The 10,740-nt window shown below is 45.6% G+C and overlaps 1 protein-coding gene across 2 annotated transcripts in view; it reads left to right on the top strand.

Moving 5' to 3' along the window:
- Window positions 1-10,740, top strand: part of VCL (vinculin) — a 112,555-nt gene extending 101,815 nt beyond the window's left edge. The window contains exons 18-22 of one of the 2 annotated variants that reach the window (NM_001191370.1): window positions 228-413; window positions 3,527-3,730; window positions 5,733-5,936; window positions 6,341-6,445; window positions 8,667-10,740. In NM_001191370.1, the coding sequence (NP_001178299.1) occupies window positions 228-413; window positions 3,527-3,730; window positions 5,733-5,936; window positions 6,341-6,445; window positions 8,667-8,813 (846 nt within the window). In that variant the 3' untranslated portion in view covers window positions 8,814-10,740. The remainder of the gene's footprint in view (window positions 1-227; window positions 414-3,526; window positions 3,731-5,732; window positions 5,937-6,340; window positions 6,446-8,666) is intronic. The other variant, XM_005226483.4, reaches the window with a different exon arrangement.

Below are 10,740 nucleotides of genomic sequence, written 5' to 3' on the forward strand. Positions count from 1 at the left end.
TGTATGTACCACAGCTTCTTTATCCATTCATCTGTCGATGGATACCTAAGTTGCTTCTATGAACCAGCTATTTGTAAATAGTGCTGCAGTGAACATTGGGGAACATGTGTCTTTTTCAATTATGGTTTTCTCAGGGTATATGCTGGGGATGCTTTTTAGAGGAAAGGAAAGGATTGGAGTGGGGTAGTTCCTAGGACTTTACTTATAACCTAGCAATTCTTTCTTAGCTGACAGATGAGCTTGCTCCTCCCAAACCACCTCTGCCTGAGGGTGAGGTCCCTCCACCCAGGCCCCCACCACCGGAGGAGAAGGATGAAGAATTCCCTGAGCAGAAAGCCGGGGAGGTGATTAACCAGCCAATGATGATGGCTGCCAGGCAGCTCCACGATGAAGCTCGCAAGTGGTCCAGCAAGGTAAGTAGTGACGCTCTTCTTGTTGAGAAAGGATGAAGAGCCGACATACAGCCCAGGAAGTCTTTTTGGAAAATCACCCTCTCTCTGCTTTGGTTTGTGTTGCTGCCAGGAGCAGGATCCTCTTCTTTCTTGTGATTTAGTGAGATGTTTCTGGTACTTGATGATTTCTCCTTCTAGCAGCTCAAGTGAGAGCTAGGACACCTGTGGTTTGAGACGAAGTTTCCTTTCCTCTTTCCTCTGGAGTATCAGCTCCCCTGATGGTGGACATTTAGTCTCTAAGAACTTTCTCTTCTTTCTTGGGGTCACTGAATGTTTTTAGATGCTCTCTTGGTAATTATCCACACTCTAAACATGGCACAGTCTTCTGTGGGCTCTGCTATAGCTATATGAAATATTTTCATTTTCCTTCTCTTTTCTCATAGAAGCAGATATTTGGTATCTTAAAAGCTTTGTCCTTTGTCCTGTTATCAGAATCATCTTACCCTTCAATTCAAGACAGCTTCAGGCTAACTCCAACAGATCTGGAAATGTAAATGTTAAGGTGGTTTGTGAACATTTGGATGCTGTAGCAGTCATGCCCCATGAATAACTTTTGCCTGCGTGCATATCGGTTGTGTCTGACTCTTTGCAGTCCCATGGACTGTAGCTTGCCAGGCTCCTCTGCCCTTTCAATTTTCCAGGCTAGAATACTGGAGTGGGTTGCTGTTTTCTCTTCCAGGGGATCTTCTCCACCCAGGGATCAAGTCTGTGTCTCTTGTGTCTCCTGCATTAGCAGGTGGATTCTTTACCACTGAGTCACTTGGGAAGCCCCTATTTGTCTCTAAATGATGAAAAGTGAGTGGTAACCTTTCTAGATAAGAGTTAAATTTATTTGTTAGTTTTAAGTCAGTTGTGTTTCTACTATGACCCTACATCTTTATTCCCAACATCTATTTTCCTCTTTTCTTTTTACACTCTCCGTCATCTTAAGCTCTTGTATTGAATGTAGTTCCCAAGGGACCTCCCACACATGCATCTGATCTTGGGTTTTTTTCAGGCTGGGAATTTGCCCTTGGTTTTTTTAACTCTGTATTTTTCTGAACTGTTAGCTGTGAGTCCAGCTTCACAGAAGGAATGGTGACCTTGCTGGTGTTGGTCTTGACCTGTGGACTTACTTACAATCATATCTCTCCAACAGGGGCATGCATACCCCTGGGACGGTTAGCAGAGTCCCAGTGCATGTGGGGGAGTTGAGTGGGGGTGACAGTGAAGGTTGGTTTTACGTAAAGATTTTAAAGAAAATTTATTTATTTATTTGGCCATACCTCATGGCCTGTGAGCTCTTAGTTCCCTGACCAGGAATCGAACCCAGTCCCCAACAGTGAAAGCACTATGTCCTAACCACTGGACCGCCAGGGAATTTCCTAAAGAAAATTTAAATTTCATTACAATAAACCCAAGTACATTGTTCATAGGAACACAAAATATACATGAATTGTAAAGATAAACATAAACCTTGAGGGGTGGACAGCACTGGCCTAGATGTTTACCCCACTCTGCCATTTGTCACCAGAAGTCCTTAAATCTGACTGTGTCTGCTGGTTTGCCTCTGGGGGTTGCTGACTTCAAGCTGTGTGAAGTCAGTAGTTACTTGAACCATGTGTGTTTAGGGAGGTGAGGAGTGGGGTGTGTTTGTTTCTATCAGTCTGTCTTTGTACACTCTGGGACTCTGAACCCCACCCAGGAGTGGGCTGGCCTTACCTCTAAGGAATGGGGATGAGTCCTGGTTGAGACAGTTTAGGTGAAAGGATTTAGAAGGTACCTACACCACATGTTGGCGCTGAGTCCTCCAAGTTATTAGTCATTTTTTGGAGGCAGGCTTCCTGTGCGGATTAAGATTTTTAGGAGTTGTAGCAACCTCAAATTAAATTTGACACAAACTCTTACTTTCTCTTGGTTAGAGATGTTTGTAATCTGAGATTACATACCCTGAGATGTTTGATATAAAGAACCCGTGTTTGTCATTCTTTTTTTTTGCCATTCTTTATATCAGTGGTTTGGCTTCACTGGGGGCAGTTCCTTTCATTTTCTTTCCCCCTCAACCTATTTTTAGCATCTGATCTCCCTGCTTCCTCCCTGGGCTTTCAGAATCCCATCCCTGGTATTAAATTAATTGTCTCCCCCAACACACACAGGTCCCATTCTCTCATGGGCATCAACTTAGAGCTCCTCTGAACTCAGCCTTGGTCAGTTGACAAGGCCATGCATTAATTATCTGTGGACTGTGTAAACTGAGTTTGGGCTGAGTGCAATTGGAGAGATTTAGGTTGTACCCAAAGAGTAGCTTGAGGAGGCAGTTCTAGTGATGGATGCAAAGTGAGATTGTGAAGCGTTGTCTCTGAGGACCTCAGATAGGGACAACTGCTCTGAAGTATGTTTTCCCTAAGGTGGATGCTAGATGAGGTGTCTCTCGAGGCTACTTCTAGCTGGGTGACTATGGGGTATTTGATAAGCCCGCTTCACTCAGCGTTGTGTTTTCCTTTCCTCTTTCCTGACTTGATATCTGTTGCTTCCAGTTTATTATTTTAGATTCTGGGACTCTTAACCCCAGCAAGAAAAAAAAATTTTGTGTCTGGCAGAGCTGACCCAAGATACCTTCTGTGTCCAGGAAACTGTAGAACAGTGTCCATATGAGTCAGCAGGTTTTCACTTTGTTCTGTTCAAAGCAACTTGTGTGGCCGCATTTACTTTTCCCTTCTGAATTCCTTTTAAAGTTAATAAGCTACTATTGATTGTTTGTTTGGCTTCTCAAAAATGTTCTGACCCGAGAATTACTCTTTGGTAGTAAGTGTATTAAAAAGGAATGCCACTTTCTTTCTTTGTATAAATATGTCTCTGGAAACCTTTGCTACTGGAGTAAGCAAGCCTCTTTCCCTTGCTATGAGCAGATTGGTGCTGGAGGCTGAGAATTCCCTTTCTGCAGAGCTTGGCTCATCGGACTCCTGGAGGGAATCCATTTTCTTTCCCATCCTAGGCGAGCTTGGGTTACTAAATCAGCTGAAGCTCAGTTTCCCAAGCCCTACTGCTCTTACTAACACTGTCCCTGTTTCTCATCCTTCCTGCCATCGACCAAGCCGGGTAACCCAGCCGCTAAGGTGGGTATAAGTGTTGTAGCTGAGGCAGAGGCGGCTGATGCTGTTGGGTTCCCTGTCCCCCCTGACATGGAAGACGATTACGAACCTGAGCTGCTGTTAATGCCATCCAATCAGCCGGTCAACCAGCCCATTCTGGCCGCGGCTCAGTCATTGCATCGGGAAGCTACCAAGTGGTCTAGTAAGGTACTGATGAGCGCCCCCCAGTGGGGCTGCTCCCTATGCATCCGGCCATGTGCAGCCTTGACACATTGCATCACTCATGATCTGTGCGGGTCCTGTGAGTCTGGGCCGGGTGGGCGTCTGTCTGTTTGCACCTTGTTGTTAGGACTGGCTTCACAAGTTTCATAGGTCTGCGAATGCCAGATTAATTGGATTGCATTCATGTTTAGGGGTTAGAGAGAGATAGGGTCACTTTTTGAAAGGATTCCTTTTCTTATTGACCTTGTGGCCGACATTGGAACCTTAAATCCCTTGGGAAGCTATGGATGCGTCTCTCAATGACTTTCAGGTCAGGAACCACTATAGACCATTAAGAGGTCATCCGGCCTGATCATTGGGCTTTGCCTAACCCCCATCCCCAGCTCCTCTCCGCTGACCTCTCACTGATGGCTCCGGCAGAGTTGATCAGGGTGAGAAGCAGCTTTACATGGCAGGGTTTCTGGGGAGGACTGCTTGCTGTCCTGCACTTGGCTGCGTGGCAGATGCTGGCCTTAAGGGGTACCCACAGGGAAGGGAGCTTCACTGACTGCTTGATCAGGGGTTTCAGTGGGCCAGGGTGTGGGAGTGGGGAAGAGAGAGGGCTCAAGGCTGCAGGACAGGAACCAACAGAGCTCTGGCCTTAGGGAGTAGAGGATGGGGATCATTACATTTTCCCCTTGGAAGGTGGCATGTTGCAAGAAGAAAGGTTTTGAGGAGTGATGGGTGATAAATAACTAACCCTGGCACAACACTATCCTCTAACCAAGGTCATGAAATCCTGGAATGATCCCAGGTCTGCAGTGGAAGAGGTGCAACCTTGTCTAACATACTCCTGTTCTCATGAGTTCTTCCCAAACTGTGTTCTCTCTGGCCTCGACGACTGCCTGGGAGGTTACGCACCCCCTCGTGTAAATGATCAGCCACTTCCTGGTGCCTGTGGATGCCTCTCACAGAGCACCCTGCCGTGGCATGGTTTGTGTATGCCTCACTGCATTGTCTAGAAACTGGAAAGCATGAGGGGAGAAATGCAGAGGGCCTGGCCTTTTAGGTAGTTTTGAACACTGCATTTATTATTTTTGCTTGCTATCAGCCAAAAGATGAGCCTTTTGAAGGCATAAAGTAAATTACTTGTACATTATGACCCATGAGGGTTATAATGAACCAAAATGCCAAATCTAAGATAAGCTGCTATTAGTTGGCCGGAGTTCCAGTTACAGCTTGACACATGATTTTTATTTTCCCAAAGCCTCCCCCAGCATCCTCTTAGCTGAAAGTTTCTTTAATTGAAGCCACTTAGCTGAGGGGACTGAAGAATTGATTTTTGGTCTTTTTAAACATGAAGAATGAAAATAACATGTTCCTTTAGGCTGACAGTACAAACAAGAGGCAGTAGACAGAGGGAAGGAGCTGTTTAGGTCAGAAAAAATTTTTTTTCACCAAGGCTAATAGTTACTTGGTTTAAATTCTAGTTCAGCAGCGGCAATCCTTGGCCGCTATTTGTAAGAAGGGTCAGGTTGAAGAGGATGATTTCAGCATCTGGAAAGGCTCATCTGTACTTTTCCCTTCAGGCCAACTGTACTGCTTTCCCCCCACAGAGAGGAAAATGCCTGTTTAACCCATTCCTTGGGCCCACTCCCATTTTATTGACATGATTAACCTGGAGATGCTGATGTGCTTGTTTAGTGCTATGCCTGGGGCTCACATGTTGCCCTTTCAGATTAATATCCAAGTCCTCCTTTTTTCGGTCCAGTGATCTCTCTCTGTCTCTCTCACTCTCACTGAATGCTAGGGTGAGTGCCCTGGCTTACTCTTCTCTTTACTTCTCCTCTGCTGTCTGTATCACTCAAGAATAGCCTGTGTATTCTCTTCTCACCTCCCAGAGGGCTGCTAGAGCAGCAGGCTCCCTCCCCTCTTCTCTGCTTCTACTTCGCTCCCTAACTTGGCCAGAGTATGGGCTGAGCTCACTCTGTGTCTCGCGTCTCTCCAGGGCAATGACATCATTGCAGCAGCCAAGCGCATGGCTCTGTTGATGGCTGAGATGTCTCGACTGGTCAGAGGGGGCAGCGGCACCAAGCGGGCACTGATTCAGTGTGCCAAGGACATCGCCAAGGCCTCAGATGAGGTGACTCGGTTGGCCAAGGAGGTTGCCAAGCAGTGCACAGATAAGCGGATTAGAACCAACCTTTTACAGGTACTCAGGAAAAGTGTGTGTGTGTGTGTGTGTGTTGGGGGAGGGGGGGGGGAGGGCAGTGGCAGGGGTAGGGAGAAAAGCAGGAGAGAGAAATCCGGGTGAGCAAGGAGGAAGAGGCACCTCATGAAAGAAATAGCAGAAAGGGGAAATATGCATGTGAGTTTGGGAAAGACAGAGTTGGAAAAGTTTATTTCTGAATCAAATGAAAGAATTTTAATGCTTCCATTTTTGGACAAAGAGACTAGACTGATTCTAGGGGGAAAACAAATGGAATTCTGCTGCTGATATATTGAATGCCTTCTGCATGCCAGCCACTGAGAGTAAGAGGTGGATAAGTCTCGCCCTCAAGGAGCTTGCAGGCAAGAAAAACATAGAAACATACTCAATTGAGTTTTCTCTTTTAGGTATGCGAGCGAATCCCAACCATAAGCACCCAGCTCAAAATCCTGTCCACGGTGAAGGCCACCATGCTGGGTCGGACCAACATAAGCGACGAGGAGTCCGAGCAGGTACGTACCTGCTGCTTCTGATTTCTCACCAGCAGCTTCTGTGCCCCTTTAGGGTGATTTAATTCAGCCTTGAGGAATGAGTATTCAGTACATGGTATGGAGTCTTCAGCTCTCTCAAAAGGGCATCTGTGTTGGAGAGATGCATCAGAAATTTGGAAAGGAAAGTGAAAAGCTCTTGTGCAACTTCTGTCATTTTACAAATGAGAAATTGAGGGTTAGGGAGGTTGAGTGAATCAGCAGCAGTTAGGACTCCACTCAGTTCTTTTTCTCCCTGGAATAGGCTTGGCTCTTTAGAGGCCTCTAGGGTGTGTTCAGTCCTGCCCACTGGACCTTTTCGGCTGGAGAATTCCTGCTTCCTTGCCCTCTGGATTATAAGTACCTCAGGGAGGATGAACAGCACTGTCTTTTCAGGGGCATGAGGTGGTTAGGCCTGTGGTGAGGTGGAAATGAAATCTCAAAGGAGGTGCTTCTCTTTTGTTTTTTTTGACAGATATTGAAATAAAGATGGTGGGAATGTTTGCTTAAAGTGTTTCTTGTATGTATTTTGGCAATCCCAGTTTGTTCTCTTCCCTGCCTCCTGGAAATGTGGCTCAGGTCTTTCAGAAAGCCATCATTTGAACACCTCTTCCTCTCCTAAACTCCCTCCAATAGGCTGTGCTGTGAGCCAGACTTCCAATTTCTTCTTATGGAAGATAGCACATCTTTTGTTGAACTGCCCAGACAAGGCTTATCATACATTGGAATATGTATGCGGCACTGCATAACGTGCTATGTAGAGGAGTTAACAAAAGACACAGTCCCTCTCCTTGGAGAAGTCTGGGCCAGGAGACAGGGAAGGAGCACTTGAGAGGAGGCAAGGAGGCTACTTCTCTTGGGGTCAACAGTGCTGCCTTAACTACCATGTTTTAGTTCACTAGCTCTCACCTTAACCCTCTCGTCCCCTAAACCACGCAAACTGGATCTTCATCTGTAACTTCCGTGTATTCTAGGCAGGGTTTGGGCACTCGGCTATTTCCTATCAGGTGATCTCTTCTGCCCCAAGGAAAGGAAATAGAAAAGACAAGGAAGGAAGGGGAAGACTCAAGAATTTCCAACCTTATCATTTAATCAGTTAACCAACAAAAATGTATCTTGGGAGTGTCTACTATGTTCCATTATTCTAGTAGAAAAAGAAACTGACAATGTGGTAGAACGGAAGAGACACAGGACTGCAAGGTAGAAATTGGAGGCCTCATCCTGACTGCTGTGTGAGTTTGGCTGGCAAGTCTCTGAATCTTTCTGGGCCTCAGCCTCTTTATTGACCAAGTGAAAAGATTAACTGATTGGGACTTCTAGTCCATAGTTATGCCTCTCAGAGCCCAAAAACCCTCTGATATCACATTCACAAATTTTGTGCATCTGAGCTTTTTTTTCTGGGGAGAATCCACAGCCTTCATTAATCTCACAAAGGATCTATAGCTCAAAAACATATCAGAATTAAAAAAACTACTGGGTTAGTAGATTGATAAGTTACTAATGTGATCTCAGTCCTGTATTTTTTATGTTTAGAAGACTTACTTAGATTTTCATGGATTTATAAGGTGGTTGGTTTACTTGATTACTTTTTCATTCATTCATTAAATATATATGAAATGCCTCGTGTGACAGGCACTGACATAACACCAAAATACAGTAGAGAACAAAACTGACAAAATTGCTTCCCTCATGTTACTTAAATTTTAGATAAAATTAGATAAAACATCAGATGAACCACCTAGATAAAACATATAGTTTATCAGCTAGCGATGACGAGTTCTGTAGAGAAAAATGAAGACAGAACTCGAGGGTGAGGCACACTGGGAGTTGGGAAGGTGGTTTGTGACTTAAAATAAGGTGAGCAGGAAAAGCCTCAATAAGGTGATAACTGGGCAGAGAGATCTGAAGGAGGTGAGAAGTGAGCCATTGGGATACCTGAGGGAAGAGCATTCTAGGCAGAGGGGGAGCCCAAGGCAGGGGCTTGTTCAAACATCAGCAAAGGAGTGTACACTAGATGCCATCTGAGAGTGCAGTCCACAATCATCGATGGTCCAGTTTGGGGTTCTTTTTGGCGATCCAGCTATAAACCACCAGTGACGCCAGGCGCAGGTAGGGTAAACCGCATTCCGTTCCTGGCTTAAGCCTGTTTCAGAGGCAGGGCTCCATCAGGGACTCTGAGTAATGGAGAGCTCCTCTTTCCTTGCAGGCCACAGAGATGCTGGTTCACAATGCCCAGAACCTCATGCAGTCTGTGAAGGAGACTGTTCGAGAAGCAGAAGCAGCTTCAATCAAAATTCGAACAGATGCTGGGTTTACTCTGCGCTGGGTTAGAAAGACTCCCTGGTACCAGTAGACACCTGGTTGAACCTGGCTAACACAGAAGCAAGCCCCTGCTGCACAGAACGAAAATGATGTGGTCCCAGGAGCCACCCAAGATTGCTGGGGGGTTGAAAGCCACCATCCTGGCCTGACATACAAATTAGAAAACATTTATACTCTTGTTATGGACACTGAAATGTGTCTCCGTATAAGGCCTGTATTCTCAAACACGGTTTTACTTATGCACACTCTATCCCAATAGGCAGACTGGGTTTCTAGCCCATGGACTTCACATAAGCTCAAAATCCAAGAGTGAACACTAGCCTGACACCCTGCTCTGCCCTTGTTCCTTAGAGGACAGCTCCCTTTCCGCCTCCACCCCCTCATTTTTTCCACTAGGCTCCCAAGACCCAGGGCCCAGGCAAGTCAGTTAAGGAAATCACTGTGCCTCCAACATTTTGGGCTTTCCATGTTGCTGCTGACCCTGCCTGCCTCTCCTGGCTGTGCTTCCTGGGTCTTTTTCAGATGTGAGCTTCACTGCGGCAGGGGAAGGTGGCCTCTGGGGAGCCCCAGCTTGTGGGGCCTGAACTCACTTCCTTCCTTTCCCTAGTTCAATCCTTCTAGTTTCCCACAGTACACAGCCAAATTTCACTTTGTCAGGAGGAAATCACTGTATCATGTGGTTCTGTCTTTACCTCACCCCAGAGCAGTGTCTGTGCTAGGGAACCTTTCCGTCCCACACCCTGCCTTGGCCCGCCAAGGCAGCATCCCCAGAACACACTGTGTGCCCTGGTGCTCTCTGCCACTGGAGAGGCAGAGTAGCCGGGGCGTGGCTCTGCCCACCCTCCTGGCGGGGCCACTCCACGCTTTGTCACTGCCTGCAGAGGTCTACGCTGAGGCCTTATTCATTCATTCTTAGCTCTTACTGTTCTTTCTGAGCTGAAATGCTGCATTTTATTTTTAACCGAATCATGTCTCCTGTCCTGGCTTTTGTATTCTTCCCTCAAACCCTTCCTAGACAAGATTTTAAAGATAAATGTTTGTTTTGTAACTTTGGAAGATCCTTTTTATCCTTTTGAAATTCAGTCCTGAGAATTGGTGCTTGCCCCCAGGAGTGTTTAATGCAAAGGCAATCCTGTCTGAAGGACGCTTCCTACCTAAGGGAGGTGGTACTTGCAGACTGGAATTCTGGCACTCTGGGGGATGAGTCAATGGGAAACAGTCCTCAGAAATTCCTACCTCCCTCAGCCAACACCAACCAAGTCCCTGGCAACCTCCCCTCCCTCCCAAGTACAGCTGTTCAAGGGAGTAATAGGTATAATATTTAATTATCACCGTAAGGTTCCTATTAGCAAAGTGAGAGAAGGGAGCTTTTCCTTTCCTGTACTTTTTACTGCTGTCTAAGCATTCCCCAGCACATGAAACTATATTTCTTCCCAAAGCCAGAACTGGATGAGTAAAGGAGTAAGACCCTTGCCTGAATGTCTCCCCACCTCAAATGTGTGTTAGATCCTAACATCGAATGTGTAAAACTTGTCTTAAGTTGGTACTGTACACTCAGGCTTCCTCTATTACCTTTTAACTGATGATTTTCAAGGCCCTCAGCATCTTTGTATAGTTGCTTAACTGATATAAATGCAATATTAATGCCTTTAAAGTATGAATCTATGCCAAAGATCACCTTTTGTTTTACTAAGACTACTTAGAGGAAGTAAGAAAAATCATGTTTGCTCTCCAAGTTCTTCCAGTGTTGAGACGCTGGTTTACACTTTACGCCAATGTGCTTTTCTCTAATATCAGTGCTCAAGACACAGTGACACAAACAAACAAAAAAATCCCTGAATGCTGATTAGAGATATCACCACTGAAAAACTACATTTATAAGCTAGGATTTGTTATATGCAAATATTTTCTGCCTCTTCTGTTTAAAACAATAAAGTACATTTGTATAAAGCTTTAAA

Source organism: Bos taurus, chromosome 28, assembly GCF_002263795.3.
Source record: "Bos taurus isolate L1 Dominette 01449 registration number 42190680 breed Hereford chromosome 28, ARS-UCD2.0, whole genome shotgun sequence".
Taxonomy (NCBI): domain Eukaryota; kingdom Metazoa; phylum Chordata; class Mammalia; order Artiodactyla; family Bovidae; genus Bos; species Bos taurus.